Raw genomic sequence first — 19,650 nt, 5'->3', positions numbered from 1 at the left:
GCAGTCGCTTTTGTGATCCTGGGGGGCGGAAGGGGGGGAGGAAGGGAGGGGGCCACGGAGCCAGGGATCTGTGAACCCGGGTGGGGGGGGTGGCTTCCCGCTCTCCCCTTCAAATCTTAGAGCCTTGTGGGGTGACAGCTGACCCCCCCCCTGCCCCTCCCATCACAGCTGTCTTTCCTTGCCAGGCCTTGCTTTGGGACCTGAAGGGACGTTGGGGGGGCCGGAGGGGGGGCTCTGCAGACCCCAGCTTAAAAAAAACTGCCCTAACGGGAGGGAGGGCCCGGAGAGTCTCCCTTGGGCCTGTGATTTGGGGAGGGGGAGAGGGAAGGAAGAAGGGGGGGCTTCGAAGAGATCCAGATGGGAGCTTCGTTGTGGGGGGGGGAACCAGTCACGCTTCCTGGCTGGCCCTTTGGAAAAAAAACAGCGGGGGGGCAGGCTTTTACCCCGCCTCGCTGGTCAGAAAAGGCGCCCAAGATCTGTGGGGCAGGTCCCCCCCTGCCCCGCCTGGTGGGGCTGGCGGGAGAGTCCCTCCGTGGGGCAGCCACGGCCCGGGTAAATGTTTTCCCCCCCCTAGCCGCCGCGCTGGGAGTCAACCACTGGGGGGGGCAGGTCCATACAAAATAGATTTATTGGTCAATGCACTGGACGGAACAGATAACGGGGCACCGCGAGGGAGGGACGGGGGGGGGCTTCTGTACAAAAGGAGGGAGGGGAGGGAGGGACGGGGTCTTATGTGCAAGAGAGGGAGGGAGGGATGGGGGTCTTATGTACAAGAGGGCGGAGCGGGAGGGATGGGGGGTCTTATGTACAATAGGGCGGAGGGGAGGGACGGGGGGGCTTTGTACAAAGGGGGAGGGAGGGACGGGGGTCTTGTGTACAAGACGGCGGAGGGAGGGACGGGGGTCTTAGGTAAGGGTGGAGGGGGAGGGAGGAAGGGACTGGTGGGGTCTTATGTACAAGAGGGCGGAGGGGGAAGGGAGGTCTTAAGCAAGAGGGGAGAGGGAGTGACGGGGGTCTTATGTGGAGTAGGAGGAGGGGGTCTTATGCAAGGGGAGAGGGAGGGATGGGGGGTCGTGTGCAAGAGGGCGGAGGGGGAGGGACGGGGGCTTCTGTACAAAAGGGGAGGGAGGGACGGGGGTCTTGTGTACAAGAGGGGAGAGGGAGGGACGAGTGGGGTCTTATGCAAGAGGGGAGAGGGAGGGACGGGGGTCTTATGTAAAAGGGCGGAGGGGGAGGGAGGGAGAGACGGGGGTCATGCAAGAGGGGGGAGGGAGGGACGGGCTGTCTTATGTACAAGAGGGTGGAGGGGGCGGGACTGGGGGGCTTCTGTACAAAAGGGGAGGGAGGGACGGGGGTCTTGTGTACAAGAGGGGAGATGGAGGGACGGGGGTCTTATGTAAAAGGGCAGAGGGGGAGGGAGGGAGAGACGGGGGTCTTATGCAAGAGGGGAGAGGGAGGGACGGGGGGGTCTAATGTGCAGGAGGGGGAGGGGGGTCTTATGCAAGAGGGGGGACGGGGGTCTTATGTAAAAGGGCGGAGGGGGAGGGAGGGAGAGACGGGGGTCATGCAAGAGGGGGGAGGGAGGGACGGGGGTCTTGTGTGCAAGAGGGCGGGGGGGAGGGGGGTCTTATGCAAGAGGGGAGAGGGAGGGACGGGGGGGTCTAATGTGCAGGAGGGGGAGGGGGGGTCTTATGCGCCAGGAGGGAGGGACGGGTGGGGGGGTGTCTCATGTACAAGAGGGCGGAGGGGGAGGGAGGGGGCGCCCCTTATGTACAGGCTTTACACGAATAAATAAGCGGGGGGGGGCTGTACAGCGGGGGGGGGTCGTCTCAGGGGCGCTGGGCCTGCTCGAGCTGCTGGTGCTGGCTGCGGACGGCGAAGCGGTTGACGTGGACCGGGATGGGCACGACGATCTTGGGGTTCCGCACCGGCTCGCCCGAGCGGCCGCTGACGTTGCCGGCCTTGATCCGCTTCCACTTGGCGCGCCGGTTCTGGAACCAGATCTTGACCTGCACCTCGCTCAGCTTGAGGGCGTGCGCGATCTGCGAGCGCTCGGTCAGGCTCAGGTACTTCTTGCAGTGGAACTCCTTCTCCAGCTCCAGCAGCTGCTCGCTGGTGAAGGCCGTGCGCCGGCGGCGGCTCTTGCCCGGGCCCGACGTGGAGGAGGAGGAGGAGGAGGAGGAGGAAGAGGAGGAGGAGGAGGAAGCCGCCGCCGCCGCCCCGACGGCCCCGGCTGGAAGGATCGCCGCCGCCGCCGCCTGCTCGCCCGCGCCGCGCTTGGCCTTCGCCTTGGCGGTCCCCGCGCCGCCACCACCACCGGGACCCTCCGGGAAAGGCTCCTCCTCGCTCTCCGCCTCGGCCGAGCTCTCCTCCTCCTCCTCGCGCTCGCTGCCGCCGCAGCCCGCCTCGCCCGCCCGCTCCTCGGCCGCCGCCGCCTCCTCGTCCGAGCTGTAGGCGCCCTTGCCGCCGCCTGGGGTGGGGGGGAGAGAGAGGGAGGGAGGGGGAGAGAGAGGGAGGGAGGGAGAGAAGGAGCGAGGGGGGAGGGAGGGAGAGAGAGGGAGAGAGGGAGACAGAGAGAGGGAGACAGGGGAGCAGGGAGGGAGAGAGGGAGGGGGAGGGAGAGAGAGAGGGAGGGAGGGAAAGAAGGAGGGAGACGGAGGGAGGGATAGGGAGGAAGAGAGGGGGAGAGGGGGAGAGGTAGGAAGGGAAAGGGAGGGAGGGAGAGGGAGGGAGAGAAGGAGAGAGGGGGGAGGGAGGGAAAGAAGGAGGGAGAGGGAGGGAGGGAGAGGGAGGGAGAGAGGGGGAGAGGGGGAGAGAGGGAGGGAGGGAAAGAAGGAGGGAGATGGAGGGAGGGAGAGGAAGAGGGGGAGAGGGGGAGGGAGAGAGGGAGGAAGGGAAAAGGAGGGAGGGAGAGGGAGGGAGAGAAGGAGAGAGGGGGGAGGGAGTGAAAGAAGGAGGGACACAGGGAAGGAGGGGAGGGAGGGAGGAGAGAGGGAGGGAGAGAAGGAGACAGAGGGAGGGAAAGCGATGGCGAGGGAGAGAAAGAAAGGGAGGGAGAGGGAGGGAGGGAGGGGGAGGGAGAGAGGGAGGGAGGGAAAGGGAGGGAAAGAGAGAGTTGGGAGGGAGGGAAAGAGAGGGAGAGAGGGAGACAGAGAGAGGGGGAGGGAGCAAAAGAAGGAGGGAGACAGGGGAGGAGAGGAGGGAGAGAGGGAGGGAGAGGAGAGAGGGGGAGGGAGGGAAAGAAGGAGGGAGAGGGAGGGAGGGAGAGGAAGAGAGGGGGAGGGAGAGAGGGAGGAAGGGAAAGGGAGGGAGGGAGAGGGAGGGAGAGGAGAGAGGGGGAGGGGGGAAAGAAGGAGGGAGAGGGAGGGAGGGAGAGGGAGGGAGGGGGGAGGGGGAGGGAGAGAGGGAGGGGAGGGAAAGAAGGAGGGAGATGGAGGGAGGGAGAGGAAGAGAGGGGGAGAGGGGGAGGGAAAGAGGGAGGAAGGGAAAGAGAGGGAGGGAGAGAAGGAGGGAGGGGGAGGGAGGGAAAGAAGGAGGGAGAGGGAGGTAGGGAGAGGGAGGAACAGGGGGAGAGGGGGAGGGAGAGAGGGAGGAAGGGAAAGGGAGGGAGGGAGAGAGGGGGAGGAGAGAGGGGGAGGGAGCAAAAGAAGGAGTGACACAGGGAAGGAGGGGAGGGAGGGAGGGAGAGAAGGAGACAGAGAGGGAGGGAAAGAGAGGGCGAGGGAGAGAAAGGAGGGAGAGAGGGAGGGAAAGAGAGGGCGAGGGAGAGAGAGCGGGAGGGAGGGGGAGGGAGAGAGGGAGGGAGGGAAAGGGAGGGAGGGAGAGAGAGAGGGGAGGAGGGGAGGGAGAGAGGGAGGGAGGGAAAGGGAGGGAGGGAGAGAGAGAGGGAAGGAGGGGAGGGAGAGAGGGAGGGAGCGAAAGGAGGGAGACAGAGGGAAGGAGGGGAGGGAGAGAAAGAAGGAGGGAGGGAGAGGGAGGGAGGGGAGAGGGAGGGAGAGAGAGGAGGGAGGCAGGGAGAGGGAGAGGGGGAGGGAGAAAGGCATCAGACCTGGGTTACTCCTCCCGGGCCCCCGGCTGACCCCCCCACCTGCCTGCCTGCTTTCCCCAACCGGCAGAAGCCGCGGCTGACCCTCTCCTCCCAATCCCTCTCTCTCTTTCGGGGAAGGCGGGGGGGGGGGAGGGTCGCGCCGGTGAAGTTCAGAGGGGGGACGGGCGAGAGCAGCGGCCCAACCCTCCCTCCCCTCCCCACCCCCCGCCTCGGACGGGACCGCTCCACGGCGCTCGGGCCGGGCAGAAGCAGAGTCTCCGCGGGCCTTTGCCCCCACCACCCCACCCGGTGTAGGCCGAGGAAAGGGCAGCGGCTCCGGGCAGCCTCTTGCGCGGGCGTCGGGGCCAAAGCGCCCTGCGGGGGGTGGGGGGGGAGGAGGAGGAGGAGGAGGAGGAGGAGGAGGAGGAGGAAGCCGAGAGAAACTACGGCCTTTCTTTCCGGCTGCCTGCCTGCCTGCTCGTGGGGCTGCCGTCCGCCGCGCTGGCTTTTCAGCCCGGACGAGGTGCCGCTCCTTCGGCCGTTTTCAGAAGCAGCGCTCGCTCTCCCCCCTCCGTCCCGTCCCGTCCTGTTGATGGACACCCCCTTTTCCGCACACGCACCCCCAGTCTTGACAGGGCTTCGGGGGCCTTCTGCTGCGCGGGGGGGCGGGGGAGGGGGAGGTCTGTCCTCCGCGGCCCTCCTTCGGAACCCGCCTTTCCAGCGCTTTCCGAAACGCCCCGAAACGGAAGCCGAGGCTCCGGCAGGCCGGGCCGGCGAGAGGCCTTTTACAAAGCAGCGACGAGGCCGGTTCGGATTCAAGCCCGGTCCGGGACGGCCAGAAAAGCTGCCTCCTCCGGTCCCGGGAAAACGAGTCTCGTGTTTTGACTTGGGGAACTCCGGGCCGGCCTCACCGCCCCCGCCCGCCTCCCGGTGGAAAGGGCGAAGAAGCGAGTGCGGGGACGAGCCGAGGGCCCAGGGCCTCTGGGCGCGTGCAGAGGGCTCTTCCCGGCCCGCCCGAAGAAGCGCAGCCGATGCGGCGGGGGTGGTCAGCCGCGCCCGCGAAGGGCTCCTACCGCCACCCCGTTATTTTATTGCCTTTCCTCGGATTCCCTTTGACCTCCCCGTCTAGCCCTTCGGTCATCTCCGACCCGCCTTTGGCCTGGTTTAGGCGCAGCTGCGCTCGGAAACCGGCTGATCCAAGCGGGAGCCGCTCCGGGGACTGGCAGGCAAGCGCCGGGGGGGGGGGAAGGCAGCGCCCTCCCCTTCGCCCGTTCAGCCTGTCGGGAGGGGAGGGGGCGACCGGCGCCAGGGCGCGATCCACAGGAAGAGGAGCCCGCGCAGCGCAGGCAGCGGTGCTGCCGGCCACGGCGATGTCCCGAGGCTGCTGCTGGCGGGGTGACCGCGCAGCGCCATGGCCTGCTGGGCTGGGGATGATGGAGGCTGCGGTCCAAAGCAGCCCAGGCGCGATCCACAGGCAGCTGGGGAGGAGGAGGGGGAGCCCGCGCAGCGCAGGCAGCGGTGCTGCCGGCCACGGCGATGCCCCGAGGCTGCTGCCGGCGGGGTGACCGCGCAGCGCCATTCTTAAGCTAGATTCGCCTGGCCTGCTGGGCTGGGCATGATGGAGGCTGCGGTCCAAAGCAGCCCAGGAGCGATCCAAGGGAAGCAGGGGAGGGGGAGGAGGAGCCCGCGGAGCGCAGGCAGCGGTGCTGCCGGCCACGGCGATGTCCCGAGACTGCTGCTGGCGGGGTGACCGCGCAGCGCCATGGCCTGCTGGGCTGGGGATGATGGAGGCTGCGGTCCAAAGCAGCCCAGGAGCAGTCCACAGGCAGCAGGGGAGGAGGAGGAGCCCGCGCAGCGCAGGCAGCGGCGATGCCGGCCCCGGCGACGCCCCGAGGCTGCCGGCGGGGTGACCGCGCAGCACCATTCTTAGCAGGCTGAGCTAGATTCGTCTGGCCTGCTGGGCTGGGGATGATGGAGGCTGCGGTCCAAAGCAGCCCAGGCGCGATCCACAGGCAGCTGGGGAGGGGGAGGAGGAGCCCGCGCAGCGCAGGGAGCGGTGCTGCCGGCCACGGCGATGCCCCGAGGCTGCTGCCGGCGGGGTGACCGCGCAGCGCCATTCTTAAGCTAGATTCGCCTGGCCTGCTGGGCTGGGGATGATGGAGGCTGCGATCCAAAGCCTTCTGGGACGGGGCTCCGGGAGAACTGACGGCCCACCGTCTTCCGAAGCGCCATCCTCGATCCCAGCAGCCTGGAGGCTCCCTCACTCCCACACCACCCCGAAGGATCCACGGACGCTTCCTCCTCCAATCGGGTGCCGGCTCCCGGCTCTTCCCGCGCCATTTTTGGGGGCTCCTTCCCTCCCCGATGGCGACCCGGCTGCGCTGCGGAGGGCTGTCCACTCTCCGCAGACCCCCACCCCCAAAGGGTTGTGGGGAGGGGGCAGCCTTTGGAGGGGAGGTGAAAGGCCGGGCTGCTTCTCCCGGAAACGCACAAGGGCTCGAGGGCACGCCAGGGCTGGGACGTGGGGGGGGGGGAGGCGCAGGAAGCGGCCCCCAAGACCCTAAAAAAATGGGGGGGAGAGAAATCCCACCCTGGGGGGACGTTCTTCCTCATCGTCCGTTGATTTAGGGATCGTTAAATGTCTACACACACACACACCGGGGCTCTCCGGCTCCTGGCAGGGAAACGTGGCGCGGGGTGGGGGGCAGCGAGGTGCCCCCAAACCAGGCGGGTCGGCCGCAATGTGGGTTGCCTCCTTCCCTTCTTCCGCGAAGGGCGGAGCGGACTCCGATCCGGAGTCCAAGCGGCGACGGTTTCGGCCACTTTTGTTTGGCTGTCAACCGTCCCTGTCCGGTCTTGGCACCTTAACTCGGAAGACTCCCCCGACACCGCGCCACAGAGGCTTCCGACCAGGTCCGGCCCCGAGGCGACCCGCCCCAACGTCCGCCGTTATTTCCGCGGTTGTGTGTGTGTGTGTGAGAGAGAGAGAGAGAGAGAACCGGAGCCTCGATTGCGGGCGCCGCCGTCCCGCGGCCTGCACCGTTTTTTTTCCCAAGCCGACCGATGCCGGCCGGGGCTGGGACGGACCTGCTCGAATCGGACCGCGGGTCCGAAGCAGCAGCAGCAGCTGTCCCGGCCTCCGGAACGGAAGAAGGCGGCCGAGCGGCCGGGAGTTCCCTCGGTTCGGCCGCGCGCGTTGCGGAACGGGCGGGGGGGGGGCTCGGCTCGGCCGCTCCGTAGGACCAAGGACAGCTCCGTCCCGGCCAGCCCGAGGGCGTTCCGGACGGAGACACCCCCCCGAAACCACCCACCCCGACCCGCCACTCCACGAGATGGCTCGGGCGCTCCCGGGACAAGCTGCAGCGAGGAGGCGCGGGAGCCGACGGGACTCTTGCGGAAAAACCGGGGGTCCGAGAGGGAAGCGCCCTTTGCGGGAGAGAGCTGAGCCCGGGCCGGGGGCGGGTTTGGGGAGCGGGACGGGACCCCTCGCCGTGGGGGCCGCGAAGGAGGGAGGGAGGGGCGGGAGGAGGGCGAGGACTGGGCCAACGGGAAAGGGAGAAGGGACCGCGGCCGCCGTGAGGGTCGGCGATGCCTTCACCCTCCCTGGAAACTCGCTCGGGTCTCACCCCCTGGTTGACCCCCAACCCCCCCTCCCTCCCTCCGCAGGGCACCCCTTCCGTGTCCGCAAACTTTCCCTCGGCGAGAAAAGTTCTCGCTCCTTGTAGCGGCCGCAGCTTCCTCCCCTCCGCCCACCCAGCCACCCACCCACCCACCTGCCGCCCGAGACCCACCTGCCAGGCCGGGAAAGGGATCCGGGAAGTGCAGCGGTGGCTCCGGAGCTTTGTCCCCGGCGGGAGACAGGTCGCCGCTTTCCAAGGCTTCCGGCCCGGCGGCGCGACGGCGGCAGGGGGGCTCGCCGCTGCTCCGCCCGGCCACCGGCAGCTCCTGGGGCGGGTAGAATCCGTCCGGGGGCTCGCCGAAGCTGGGCAAGGCGGTGGTCAGGGCCACCATGGAGGGCACGGCTTGGCCCAGGCTGGCGCAGAAGGAGCTGCCCAGGCGGCCGGCGAAGGAAGCCAGCGGGGTCAGCGGGGGCAGCCCGCTGGCGGCTTGCAGCGGCCCGTGGGGCAGCACCAGCGGCCGGTAAGGCATGAACATGGGGTAGCCGGTGTAGAGCAGCGGGCCGGAGCGCGGGGCGGGCGGCGAGTGGCCGATCAGCGAGTCGATGGAGAAAGCCGCCCCTTGGCCGCTACTTGGCCTCTGCATGGCGGCGGCGGCGGCGGCGGCGGCCCCCGAGCCCGCCGGCACTTACCGGCCCGGCGGCCCCCCCGCCAGAGTCTCGCCGGCCGCCAGATTCCCTCCGTCGGCCCGAGCCCGGAGCAACCGCCCCGGCGGAAGCAGGGGGCGGCTGCCTTCTTCAGCCCGCTCGGCTCGGGGAAATCTTCGACGGAGCCGCCGCCGCCGCCGTTCCTGCCGTTCCTGCCGTTCGTGGCGCTGGGCTGGCGCTGTCTGCCGAGAGAGGGCGGGCGAGGAGGGAGGGAGGGAGACGGCAGGGGAGGGGGAAGGCGTGTCGCCCTGCCTCCGCGCTCATCCATCTTCCTCAAATTCCGCTTGAGTTCCCCCCAGAAGCCGCGCCCGCCCCGCGGCCGGGCCAGGGAGGCGGCAGCGGCGGGTTCCCACTGGAGCGGCCGGGGGGCCCCTGGGAAGCGCCGCCCCCTCCCGCCTCATCAGCCATTATGACTGGTGATTGATGATTGCCAATTACCGGCCGGGCGCACAAGGGCCTTTTGTCGGGCTGGGCGGGGGGGGGGGCGTCTCTCCCACCAATCGACTCCCCCGCTTCGCCCCACCGACTGTGCCAGGAAGGGGGAGCGGATCCGGTCCCTTGCCCTACGGCCCTGGTCTGGCTCCGACGTTGCCCCGTGGGGTGCCAGGCTTCCCTCCTCTGCTCTCGGCCGCGGAGGGCACCTCTGTCCTCCTCGCTCGCTCGCCGGCTGGCTGGCTGGCAGGCTGTCCGGTCGCCCGCGGGAGCGCCTCCTTCCCCTCCCGGGCTGTGTGTGTGTGTGTGTGTGTGTGTAAAGTACCCGATCTTTTCTCCGGCGTCTCCTCCTCCCGATTTATTTTATTTTAATTCCATTTCTATCCTGCCCTTCTCCGAAGACTCAGGGCGGCTTACAAGCTTAGCAGTTTACCGACCCGGGCAGGGCTGAGCTGTTCCCGGGAGAGCTGGGGACTGCCGGCCTGGCACCCCGACAGAATTTTTTTTTAAAGAAAATTCTCTTTTTAATCCTTTTCGGGCCGCCACCCGCCGGTCCGTCTTGCGGAGCCTGGAGGAAGAAGGGGAGGGGGTCGCCCGGCGCCCCTCGTCCCACACGGCGGGAAGGGCGCGGGGCTCGCCTGCCAACCCCCCGCCCACCTAGGGGCGGCCAGAGCCGGGAGGAGCGAGCGAAAGGGAGGGATGGGGGGGGCAAATCGCTCGCCTGGCCGGCACCTGTTGCGCGGCGGCCTCTCCCGGGACCCCCTCCGGGCGCTCCGGAGAGCGGTCGGCGGGCTGCCCTTGCCCCGGGATCGGGACCGCAAGGGGGGTAGGAAGCCTGGGGCTGGAAGCAAGGATTCCCCCAGTGGTCAGAGAAAGCCCCCCCCTCCGCGTGTGCATTCCCACCCAGCCAGGGCATCAAATGGACTCAGCCAGGCCTTCAGCCCTCCAAGGCCCTGGGCGTGCACAGGACACCCCCCACCCCCACCCCCGAGGGTCTGGGGTTACCGCAGGGGTGCGGTTCCTCTGCCCCAGCCAGGCAACAGGCCGGCCCTCTGTCTCCGCCACGCCAGGACCCCCCCTCCCCTCCCCTCCCCTCCCCTCCCCTCCCCTCCCCTCCCCTCGCCCGTCCTTTGATCCGGCGCTGCTCCGGTCTGGCTCGAAGTGTCCGCTGCCCGGGTCCTGCCGCGCCCCCTGGCGGTGACCTGTGAGAGCGCCACCGGGGCCTGCTTGTCTGCCTCTGGCAATCTGCCCCACCCATCGGGCACTGCCAGGCTCCTCTCATTCGTGACTGGAACAGAGCCGGAAGGGACCCTGGAGGTCTTCCAGTCCAGCCCCCTGCTCGAGCAGGAGGCCCTTACAGAATCGATCCATCAATCAATCCAAATAGAGTGGGAAGGGACCTTGGATGTCAACTAGCCCAACCTCCCATCCAAGCAGGAGACCCTTACAGAAGGACAGAGTTGGAAGGGACCCCAGAGGTCATCTAGTCCAGCCCCCTGCTTGAGCAGGAGAACCCCTCCCGTTTCGGACGTCTCCCGTTCCAGACAAGGGACCGTCCGTCCTCCGCTCATCTCCCGCCTCGCCTTTCCCGAGATCGCGGAGGAGGAGAGGCCCGCCTTGGCTGGGGGGGTGGGGGCGCTAACCCCCCCCTACCCCCGACCCCCGACCCCAGGCACAGCCACGCACGGCGAAGAAGCAGCAACGTCTTTATTACACACCCGGGCAATCTACAAAAGAGCCGCCAGCTTCCCCGATCTCGTCACGGGGGAGAGAAAGGCAAGAGTTTGGGGGGGGGGGGAGAGGAAAAAGGGGCGAAGAGGAGGGGGGGCGAGGAGGGGCTTTTCCAGGCCCGCGGGACGCAGTCTCTGCCCACTCGCTTTCCCCTTTCCAGGGACCCACGTGGGCTTGGGGATCCGGAGACGGGGAGGTCCAGTGCCCCTCCCCCCCCAAGTTATGTCCAGCCAGGAAAGCAGCCGTGGGGGGGGGGGTGTGGAGAGGCACGCTGGGTTAGGATCTGGGCGTCCGGGCCGATCCGTTGGGCCACACCGGAGGCCGGAGCCCTAAAGGGATCTCCACGGATCTCTCCGCTCGGCCTCCGAGGAAGCCAGCTCAGCCCCCCCCCCCCCTCGGGCGCAGCCACGGCCTTTTTTTCCTCTCTCTCTCTCTGCCGGATCTCTGGCAGATCGCTGGATCTTTTCTCCAGCCTGGCCTCCGGGACCTTCCCGCCGGGAGGGGCGAATCTTCTCCGTATCCTCCCTCGCTGCCGCCTCCCGGTGGAGGGGAGGGCGGGGGGGGGGTTTCCCCGCTATCCCGGCGCTCTTTGGAAGAGCTGGAAGCGTCCTGGGCTTTTCCTGGAAGCGGGACCCGCCGTGTCTGCGTGGACGCTTCGCCCGTCGGGGATTCGAGGCAGCCCCAGCCCCGGGGGTGGGGAGGTGGGCTGAGAAGTGGGGGGTGGGCGGTTAATAAAGCAGGTCCTCGAAGCGGAGCAGCACGAACTGCTCCAAGGCGGGCGGCAGGCGCAGGTGGGGCAGGGCCTGGAGGAGGCGGCCTTCCAGGCAGGTGCGGAGGGCGCAGCGGGCCAGGTGCTGCAAGCTGCGGGGGGCCCGGCCCAGGCCGAAGAGGGAGCGGAAGAAGCTCGGGTGCCGCTGCAAAAGGAAGGAAGGGAGGGAGGGAGGAAGGAAGGAAGGAAGGAAGGAAGGAAGGAAGGAAGGAAGGAAGGAAGGAAGGAAGGAAGGAAGGAAGAAAGAAGGATGAAAGGACACAGGGCAGAAGAAGGGAGGGAGGGAGGGAGGGAGGGAGGAAGGAAGGAAGGAAGGAAGGAAGGAAGGAAGGAAGGAAGAAGGATGAAAGGACACAGAGCAGAAGAAGGGAGGGAGGGAGGGAGGGAGGGAGGAAGGAAGGAAGGAAGGAAGGAAGGAAGAAAGAAGGATGAAAGGACACAGCAGAAGAAGGGAGGGAGGGAGGGAGGGAGGGAGGAAGGAAGGAAGGAAGGAAGGAAGGAAGGGAGGGAGGGAGGGAGGGAGGGAGGGGAGGCGGTGTGAACGGGGGAAGGCAGCCCCCAGCGGGGACCAGCCTCTGTGCCTCAGACCACCCTCCCGTCCTCACACACACACACACCCGGGGCTCTCTGGCCGAAACTCACTCACCTGCACCAGCTCTTCCGGGACCGCCTGCTGCCAGGCCTCCGTGACCGGCACTCGCACGTAGCAGTTCAGCAGGGCCTCGACCGTGCGAGGGGAAGCGCAGCAGTAGCGCAGCACCTGTGGGGCGGGGGAGGAGGAGGCAGGAAGTGTGTGTGTGTGTGTGTGGAGGGGGTTGCTACTTTTGAGCCTCGGCCCCGAATCCCTCGGAAGGGTTCCCCACCCCCCACCCCCGTGAGGATGGCGCTGAGGTTGTGGGAAAGCGCGCGAGTGGCCCGTTTCAGGCCTCGGCGTCCCAGGCCGGAGTAGACCAAGGCCAAAGAGCAGAGGCACCGCCCGGCGTGTGTGGGGTTGGGGTGGGGGGGTGGGCAGAACCGTTTGGCTTGCCCGGGACGTCTACCTGCCCCACCCTCCGCCGGTCCTGCCCTGGGGACCCGCCGCGGGAAGAGCCGGCGCAGCGGATGGCAGCGCAGCGAGAGCCTCGGTTGACTTCGACCGCTGGATTCCCCTTCTCCCTCCTGGCGGGCCGGCGTGGCTTGACCGGTGTGGCCGGTGCCCCGGGCCTGCCCTTCCCCTCCTCTTTCACCTCCGGATCTTTCCAAGCTTCCGCGGGCTACCCGGCTGCCCCCCCGCACCCCCCCCGCGCGGCCCTGCCCCTCTCACCCCGCCTCTCCCTTGAACCTCAGACTGAGCGAAGGGAGCCTCCTTGAACCCGGAGAGGTGCGGGTCCGGTTAGGCCAGGATGGGGGTGCGCGTTGCCCGCAGCCCCGCGGGCCGCCCGCCTTTTCCTTCGGACTCAAAACGGCGCGGCCACCACGACTGCATGTTCTGGCTATCCAGGACCCCCCCCACCAACCCCCCCCACAGACATTTCCCGGCCCGCAGGGGAGAGCGACCCAAATCCCGAAGCGGGCAGCTCCCGGACTGGGATCGCGAAGGCCGGCAGGAATGCGGCCCGCGGGCGCGTCTGGATCGCTCGAGGCCCGGCCGGCTTTCCGAGGCCTCTTGGCCGGACTGTGCGCCAAACGGAGCCGGCTGCGGCGCTTTGGGGGGCGACCCACCCAGCGCCACTTGCAGTCCGGCCGGTCCCAGCCCACCCACCCCCCACCCCCACCTCCGCGGCCTTAGGCGCCGGCGCAGGGGGCGAGGGGAGGCCAGGCGCTCTCGGCCTCCGGGACCCTTTGGATGGAGCCCGCGGGGCGGGGTGGGGTGGGGGGGGGCGCACCGGCCCGCGCCGCACCTTGAGCAGAGCCCCGGGCCAGACGCGCACCGCGCCGTGGTTCAGCAGGTGGCGCACGGCCAGCTCCGGCCGGTGCTCCAGGCGGTAGGGCGCCCCCTGCAGGGCGTTGTGCAGCGCCGTGTTGCCGCTGTAGCTCATGATGTTGACGTTGGCGCCGCGGGCCAGGAGCAGCGCCACCACGCGGGCGTTGGCGTTCTTGCAGGCCTGGTGCAGCGGGCGCTGCAGGTCGCGGTCGGCGGCGTTCACCCGGGCGCCGGCCTCCAGCAGCTGCCGGCAGACGTCGTAGTGGGCCTCCGCCGCCTGGGCGGAGTGCGCCAGGGTGCAGGCGGCGATCAGCGGCGTCTCCCCCTCGGCGTTCCGGGCCTCCAGGTCGGCCCCGTGCTGCAGGAGGAGGCGCACCTGCTCGGCCAGGCCCAGCCGGGCTGCCACGTGCAGCGGGGTGTCCCCTTCCTCCTCCGACGCGCCGTTCACCGGAGCCCCGTGGCTCAGCAGCAGGCGAGCGCACCTGGAACGGGAGCGGGGGGGGTGTGGGTGGGGTGGAAAGGGGGGCTGAGGCCGCCGGGTCTGCCCTGCGCCTCCAATTTCGGGGCTGGCTGGCTGGCGGGAAGCGCGGCGCGACCCCCTTTCCTTTCCTCCTCGGGGGAGGGGCGCCTTCCTTTCTCGCCAGCCCCCTCCCCTGAAGGGACGCGGAGACCCCTTGGAGCCGATCTCACGCGGGGGGGGGGAGAGGCAGGCTTGGTGACCCCTGCCTCTGGCGAGTCTCCGGCTGTAAGACAAGGCCTCCCCCTGGAGAGGGAGGGGCGCTCTTCCAGAGGGGACAGACGACACTCCCCCCCCCATTTCGGCCCCCACAAACTCCTAGAGGGCCTCTCTCTCACCCCCCCAGCTGAAAAGGCGGCCGTGCGCCGGCTGCCAGCGGCCTTTCCTGCAGCGGCCCCACCTCGTTTCCCCCCCTCCCCCCGCCGCCAAACTCCGCGCGCCCAAACTCTTCTTTTCCCACGAAACGAAGTCGCGTGTCCTCGGGCGCCCCGCGACCTCCAGCGATCCTTGGGCTAAAAGATGCCCGACAACGGGGCGGGATCCCGAGCGGCATGCGCCTGCCTTTCCCTTCGGATGGGGGGCGCGCGGGGGGGTGGGGTGTTCCTACCCTCGGGAAAGCAAAACTGAAGGAGCCCCACCCGGAATGGGGTCAGGGCGGGCTACCTCAGGGCTGGGCGGGTGGAGGAGACGCATTCGCGCCCCGCCGCTGTGGAAACACCCACCCCCCCATATCCCCACCGCGGGGCACAGAATTGGCCGGTTCCGAGAGCGGGACTAGCGGCCCTCCCCTTCGCCTTGGCCGCCCTTGCGCCTGCAGGCCTCGGCCACGGACGCCCGGAAGAAGCCGGGTCCAAAGAACGCCGCAGGGTTGGGCAGGCAGGATCCAGCGGATCGGACTCTGGCTTCCGCGGATCTTCCGGCTGCCTGCCCGGTTGTTTAGGGCTCTCCTTCCCATCTCGGGTTTTCCGGGTCTCGGAATTCCAGAAGGCCAAAGGGAAAGGAAAGCCGGCTCCGGGGGACCTGAGGGCCGGGCTCCTTGCACGGGCCCCGAAGCTTCCCGGAGGAGACCCCGCCGCCCTCCGCCGCCGCCTTGGTCCGGCCCTCGGCTGTTCTTCGGCGGGCGCCGCAAGGCGGAGCTTACTCACTGGCTAGAGCCGGGGCTCCGGCAGAGGTGGAGCGGCTGGAACCCGCCTTCCGAGACGGCCCCGGGGTCGGCGCCGAAAGCCAGCAGCAGCCGGACGCAGTCGGCGGTGGCCGCCGCGCAAGCCGCGTGCAGGGCGGTCTGCCCGCCGGGCGCCAGATCCACCTGGGCCCCGCGGAGCAGGAGGTGGCGCAAACAGTCCAGGTAGCCGCGGCTGGCCGTGATGTGGAGCGGCGTGGTCAGCTCCTGCTCGTAGGTCAGGGACCACAATCCTGCGGGGAGAGAAAAGCCGGGGGATCAGCTGCCGGAGACAGGGAAAGCCGAGGCGGCCGGCCGGGCTTCGCCTTCCCCGCCTCCGGAGAGGGAGAAGGGCCAGGACGGCACCTGGAGCCGCGGCGTGGAGCTGCCGGTCTCTCTTTCTCCGCCAAGCCAGGGGTTCCCAACCTCCCACCACCACCACCGGTCCGCAGAAGCCTGAACGGTCGGGGACCGCTCCCGGCGCACTCAGCTGGCGGGAGCTGGAGCGGTACTGGCGCCACTCCTCCGAGTCGCTGGTGTCGAAGACGGAGTTGGCACCCAGGCCGCCCTCGGCCTCGCTCAGGCAGCAGAGAAGGGCGCGGCCGTCGCCCGCCAGCAGCGCCTGCCAGAAGGCCCGGGCCGCTCCCCGCGCCGTGCGTGCTGCGATGGGCTCCGGAGCCGGAGGGCGGAGGGCCATCTCCCCTCTTGAACCGGGGCTGGGGAGGGGGGGCGCAGCAGGGAAGGGCCACCCTTGGGCCCTGCAGGACCCGGCACGGAGGAGCGGCCCTGCCGCGCGGGGAGGCCCGGAACGGCCCTCGGAGTGCTCCGTCCGGCCGCAGCCTCTCCCCCACCCCACCCCGCGCTGGATCCAGAAGCCTTAAGGCTGGCGCTTTGGCGGCTGCCCCATTTTTTTTTTTTTTTGCCTGGTTCGACCGAGGAGACCCCTGGGCTGACGCGGAGCGGGCCCGACAAACCAGGTTTAAGAAAGACAAGCTGGGCTTGGAGCCTCTCCTGGCCTCGTGATTGCCCCCCCCCACACACACAGAAGGGCTGTTGGGAGAAGCCCAGATCCTCTCCCGGGGGTCAGGAGGTCATGCGCGCGGGGTGGGGTGGGGTGGGGTGGTGCCTTTGGGGGCTGAAGCGCTGGAGAGCTCGAATTCCCAGGGACTCGGGAGCCGAGGAGGGGGCGGGGGTGGGGTGGGGGTGGTCTCCTTAAGGAGGTTTTCGAGCCTGCAGAACGTTGGAATGGAATGGTGTATGGAATATAGAATAGAAAATATGGAATGGAATAGAATGGAACCGAATGTAGAATAGAATAGAATAGAATAGAATAGAATAGAATAGAATAGAATAGAATAGAATAGAATAGAATAGAATAGAATAGAATAGAATAGAATAGAATAGAATAGAATAGAATAGAATAGATATTGGAATATGGAATGGAATGGAACAGAATAGAATAGAAAATATGAAATGGAATAGAATAGAACAGAATGTAGAATAGAATAGAATATAGAATATAGAATAGAATAGAATAGAATAGAATAGAATAGAATAGAAAATATGAAATGGATTAGAATAGAACAGAATGTAGAACAGAACAGAACAGAACAGAACAGAATAGAATAGAATAGAATACAATACAATAGAATAGAATAGAAAATATGGAATGGAATAGAATAGAACAGAATGTAGAATAGAACAGAATGTAGAATAGAATAGAATATAGAATATAGAATATAGAATATAGAATAGAATAGAATAGAATAGAATAGAATAGAATAGAAAATATGAAATGGATTAGAATAGAACAGAATGTAGAACAGAACAGAACAGAACAGAATAGAATAGAACAGAATAGAATAGAATAGAACAGAACAGAATAGAAAATATGGAATGGAATAGAATAGAAAATATGGAATGGAATGGAATAGAACAGAATATAGAATAGAATAGAATAGAATAGAATAGAATAGAATAGAATAGAATAGAATAGAATAGAACAGAACAGAATAGAATATAGAATATAGAATAGAATAGAATAGAATAGAAAATATGGAATAGAACGGAATGGTATAGAACAGAACATAGAATAGAATAGAATAGAATAGAACAGAATATAGAATAGAATAGAATAGAATTAGAATTAGAATTAATGGAACACAACAGAACTGGACAGAGCTGGAAGGGACCTCGGAGGTCATCTAGACAAGCAGGAGAACCTCTTCCAATTCAGACGGGTGACTCTCTCCTCTCTTCTCACTGTCAGACATTTCCTCCGAGGAGCAGCAGCCATTTGGCTTCCCTTTCCACAGGACCTTTTGCCTATAAGAAGCTGATGGCTAAAAGTGCTTCCAAAAAAAACAACCACCCAAAGTTATTTTAAGGGGAAGAGCTGAATGGGTGTTTTTTTTTTGACGGTTTGCCTACAGGAGTGCCCCCCTCCCCCCCCCCCGTTTGAGATGGTGCAACTTTTGCCCCCAGTGGAGAGGATGATGGATCCCTGGCAGCTGTTGGCGGAGGTGGACCGGAGCAGACCCCCTCCCATCGCACACACCCCCTCCCCTTCCTGGAAGCGGCCAGCGGGACATCTGCCCCCCCCCCCACTCATGGTGGAACAAGCCATTTCTCTGAAATGGTAGATAGGTATATTTCCTGCCGGAGCAGGGGGTTGGACTAGATGACCTCCAAGCTCCCTCCCGACTTTTGACTATTCTGATGATGATTAATTCGAGACATGAAGTGTGAACGACGTGAAAGTAATTAAAATTGTTTTAAATCATGACATGGAACCCTTGAATTGCCCCATGGGGAGAGTGGTCTCACACCAGCTGTCCCATTCTGCTTTGGCCAGGCCCTCCTTGGTCACCGGCCCGCTGGCCTAGTGGGCGGATCACGGCTACTACCGTGACCCAGAGCATTTCCTGTGGGGTGGGGGAGGAGAGGAGCCTTAAACGGGGGTAGGGAGGAATTTCAGGCCAAGCCCTGGGCACCGCCTGCGGTTTGCCCCCGGGGAAGGTCCGGCTGTGCAGGGGGACCATTGACCTTTGACCTCCCCTCCTGCTCTTACCCCACTTCTGGCTGGTCCAGCGCAGGTCCTGGCTCTTGGCCTGGATGACCAGGTCCACCGCGGAGCGCTCGGAGAAATGCCGCTGCACCTCGGCCAGGTTCCCGGTGTAGAGGGCGTTCTGCACCACGGGGTCCCGGCACTCCAGGGGACCCTCGCCAGCCTTCCTGCTCTGCAGGGCCCTGGCCATCCTGGCCCTCCCTCGCTTGCCGGGCCCGGCCTCCTCCTTGCGGCTCCTGGAAGGGCTTCCTGGAGGAGGGGCCAAGGGACACGGCCCTCCTGGAGGAACGGCTGCCTCCGGCCAGCGACCAGGACCCCCAAGTGAAGCCTCCCCTCGCACCCGAGGCGGCCGCTATAAATAGCTCCTCTTGGCCACCGCCACGCGATCATCTGCCGGCTGGTCACCGCTTCCCAAAATATATACCTATCCCATTTTTGTGCCAAGGCAGCGCGGGTTCCGTGCCAAGCCTTGCCCTCCGAGCCCGGCGGAACTGGAGTGACAAGGCGAGAGCCTGGGAATGTGACAAGCGCTTCCGGGCGTGGGCAGAGTGCCTTCTCATAGCAACAGCACTTTTATACCGCTTTAGACTGCTTTATCTGAGTGGTTTACAATGTCGGCCCGTTTCCCCCCCCCCAAGCCGTCCGAGTCCTCCTTTTACCGACCTCGGAAGGATGGGAGGCTGAGTCAACTTTGAGCCGGTCGGGATTGAACTCCTGGCAGTGGGCAGAGTCAGACTGCAAGGTGGCTGTCTGGCTCAGGAATTCTGGGAGTTGAAGTCCACCAGTCATCAAGGGGACCATAGTCCTCCCATGCTGGCTGAGGAATTCTGGGAGTTGAAGTCCACCAGTCAAGAAGGGGCCATAGTTCCCCCATGCTGGCTCAGGAATTCTGGGAGTTGAAGTCCACCAGTCATCAAGGGGACCATAGTCCTCCCATGCTGGCTGAGGAATTCTGGGAGTTGAAGTCCACCAGTCAAGAAGGGGCCATAGTTCCCCCATGCTGGCTCAGGAATTCTGGGAGTTGAAGTCCACCAGTCATCCAGGAAACCATGGTTCCCCCACGCTGGCTCAGGAATTCTGGGAGTTGAAGTCCATCAGTCATCAAGGGGGCCATAGTCCCCCCATGCTGGCTGAGGAATTCTGGGAGTTGAAGTCCACGAGTCCTAAAAGAGCCGAGGCGGCCTACCCCTGGCCTAGTTGTATTAACATCCAATCTTTTTAGACAATCAATGTTCCTGGTTAATTCTTCTGGAGGCATTTTTGTCCATTCCAATGGGGAAAGCGGGCAGGTGGCGGCACACACACACACCCCTGGAGGTGGTGGCTGGTGGGTCTCTTTGCCCTCCAAAGACCGGGCGCCCCACAGTGGGGCAAAGTGGTCCAGACCTTCCCTTGCCACCTCTGCTTTCCCGAGTGCCGGCTGTTGCTCCGGGCCAGCTCCACCTCCTAGGGATGCTGTCCCGTGAATGGGCCACAGACCTTCCCGTGCTGAGACAAGAGGCCCGGCCCGGCCCGAGGCTTGAAGGCCTTTCAGCTCTGCTCTTTCGGCTCTCTCTGCTACGGTCTGAGTTGGTCGTTCGCCTGTTTTTATTCGCTTTCAATAATTGTTTTTTGTATAATTTCGGGATCGCCAGCCGCCCGCAGCCCCCTCGGCTGCCGGAACTGCTGCGCTGGCTGGCGGGATGCTCGTTTTTTTTTTTATTCCAGCGGGCTGGGAGGGC

At 65.4% G+C, this 19,650-nt stretch overlaps 2 protein-coding genes across 3 annotated transcripts; both read right to left on the bottom strand.

The window, feature by feature from the left end:
• Nucleotides 1–1,828: 1,828 nt before the first annotated feature.
• GBX1 (gastrulation brain homeobox 1) lies at nucleotides 1,829–8,615 on the bottom strand (the record flags this gene model as incomplete). The annotated part of the gene is given in 6 exon segments (XM_083379975.1): nucleotides 1,829–2,470; nucleotides 7,819–8,299; nucleotides 8,301–8,427; nucleotides 8,429–8,484; nucleotides 8,486–8,512; nucleotides 8,514–8,615. Coding segments are annotated over 6 exon segments (1,434 nt in total). The 3' UTR covers nucleotide 1,829.
• Nucleotides 8,616–11,080: 2,465 nt separating this feature from the next.
• Nucleotides 11,081–18,145, bottom strand: ASB10 (ankyrin repeat and SOCS box containing 10). 2 transcript variants are annotated; one of them, XM_083379977.1, is made up of 5 exons: nucleotides 17,933–18,145; nucleotides 14,849–15,116; nucleotides 13,164–13,668; nucleotides 11,930–12,043; nucleotides 11,081–11,428 (listed from the first exon to the last, which is right to left on the bottom strand). In XM_083379977.1, exons 1-5 carry the CDS (start codon nucleotides 18,117–18,119, stop codon nucleotides 11,243–11,245), a joined length of 1,260 nt encoding a protein of 419 aa, XP_083236103.1. In that variant the 5' UTR covers nucleotides 18,120–18,145; the 3' UTR covers nucleotides 11,081–11,242. The 2 variants fall into 2 exon arrangements, with proteins under 2 accessions (XP_083236103.1, XP_083236102.1); XM_083379976.1 differs by lacking the exon at nucleotides 17,933–18,145 and adding an exon at nucleotides 15,349–15,703.
• Between the last annotated feature and the right edge of the window lie 1,505 nt (nucleotides 18,146–19,650).

The sequence above is a fragment of the Vipera ursinii genome (genome assembly GCF_947247035.1).
Source record: "Vipera ursinii genome assembly, contig: SUPER_Z_unloc_1, whole genome shotgun sequence".
Classification (NCBI taxonomy): Eukaryota; Metazoa; Chordata; class Lepidosauria; order Squamata; family Viperidae; genus Vipera; species Vipera ursinii.
This window is presented reverse-complemented; position numbering and strand designations above follow the sequence as displayed.

Coding starts and splice junctions, on each gene's coding strand:
- ASB10 (XM_083379976.1), bottom strand. CDS start 15,559: ATGGCCCTCCGCCCTCCGGCTCCGGAGCCCATCGCAGCACGCACGGCG. Junction 12,044..13,163: donor GGCCCGGGGCTCTGCTCAAG/GTGCGGCGCGGG, acceptor CCCGCCCCACAG/GTGCTGCGCTACTGCTGCGC. Junction 11,429..11,929: donor TCCCGGAAGAGCTGGTGCAG/GTGAGTGAGTTT, acceptor TTCCTTTTGCAG/CGGCACCCGAGCTTCTTCCG.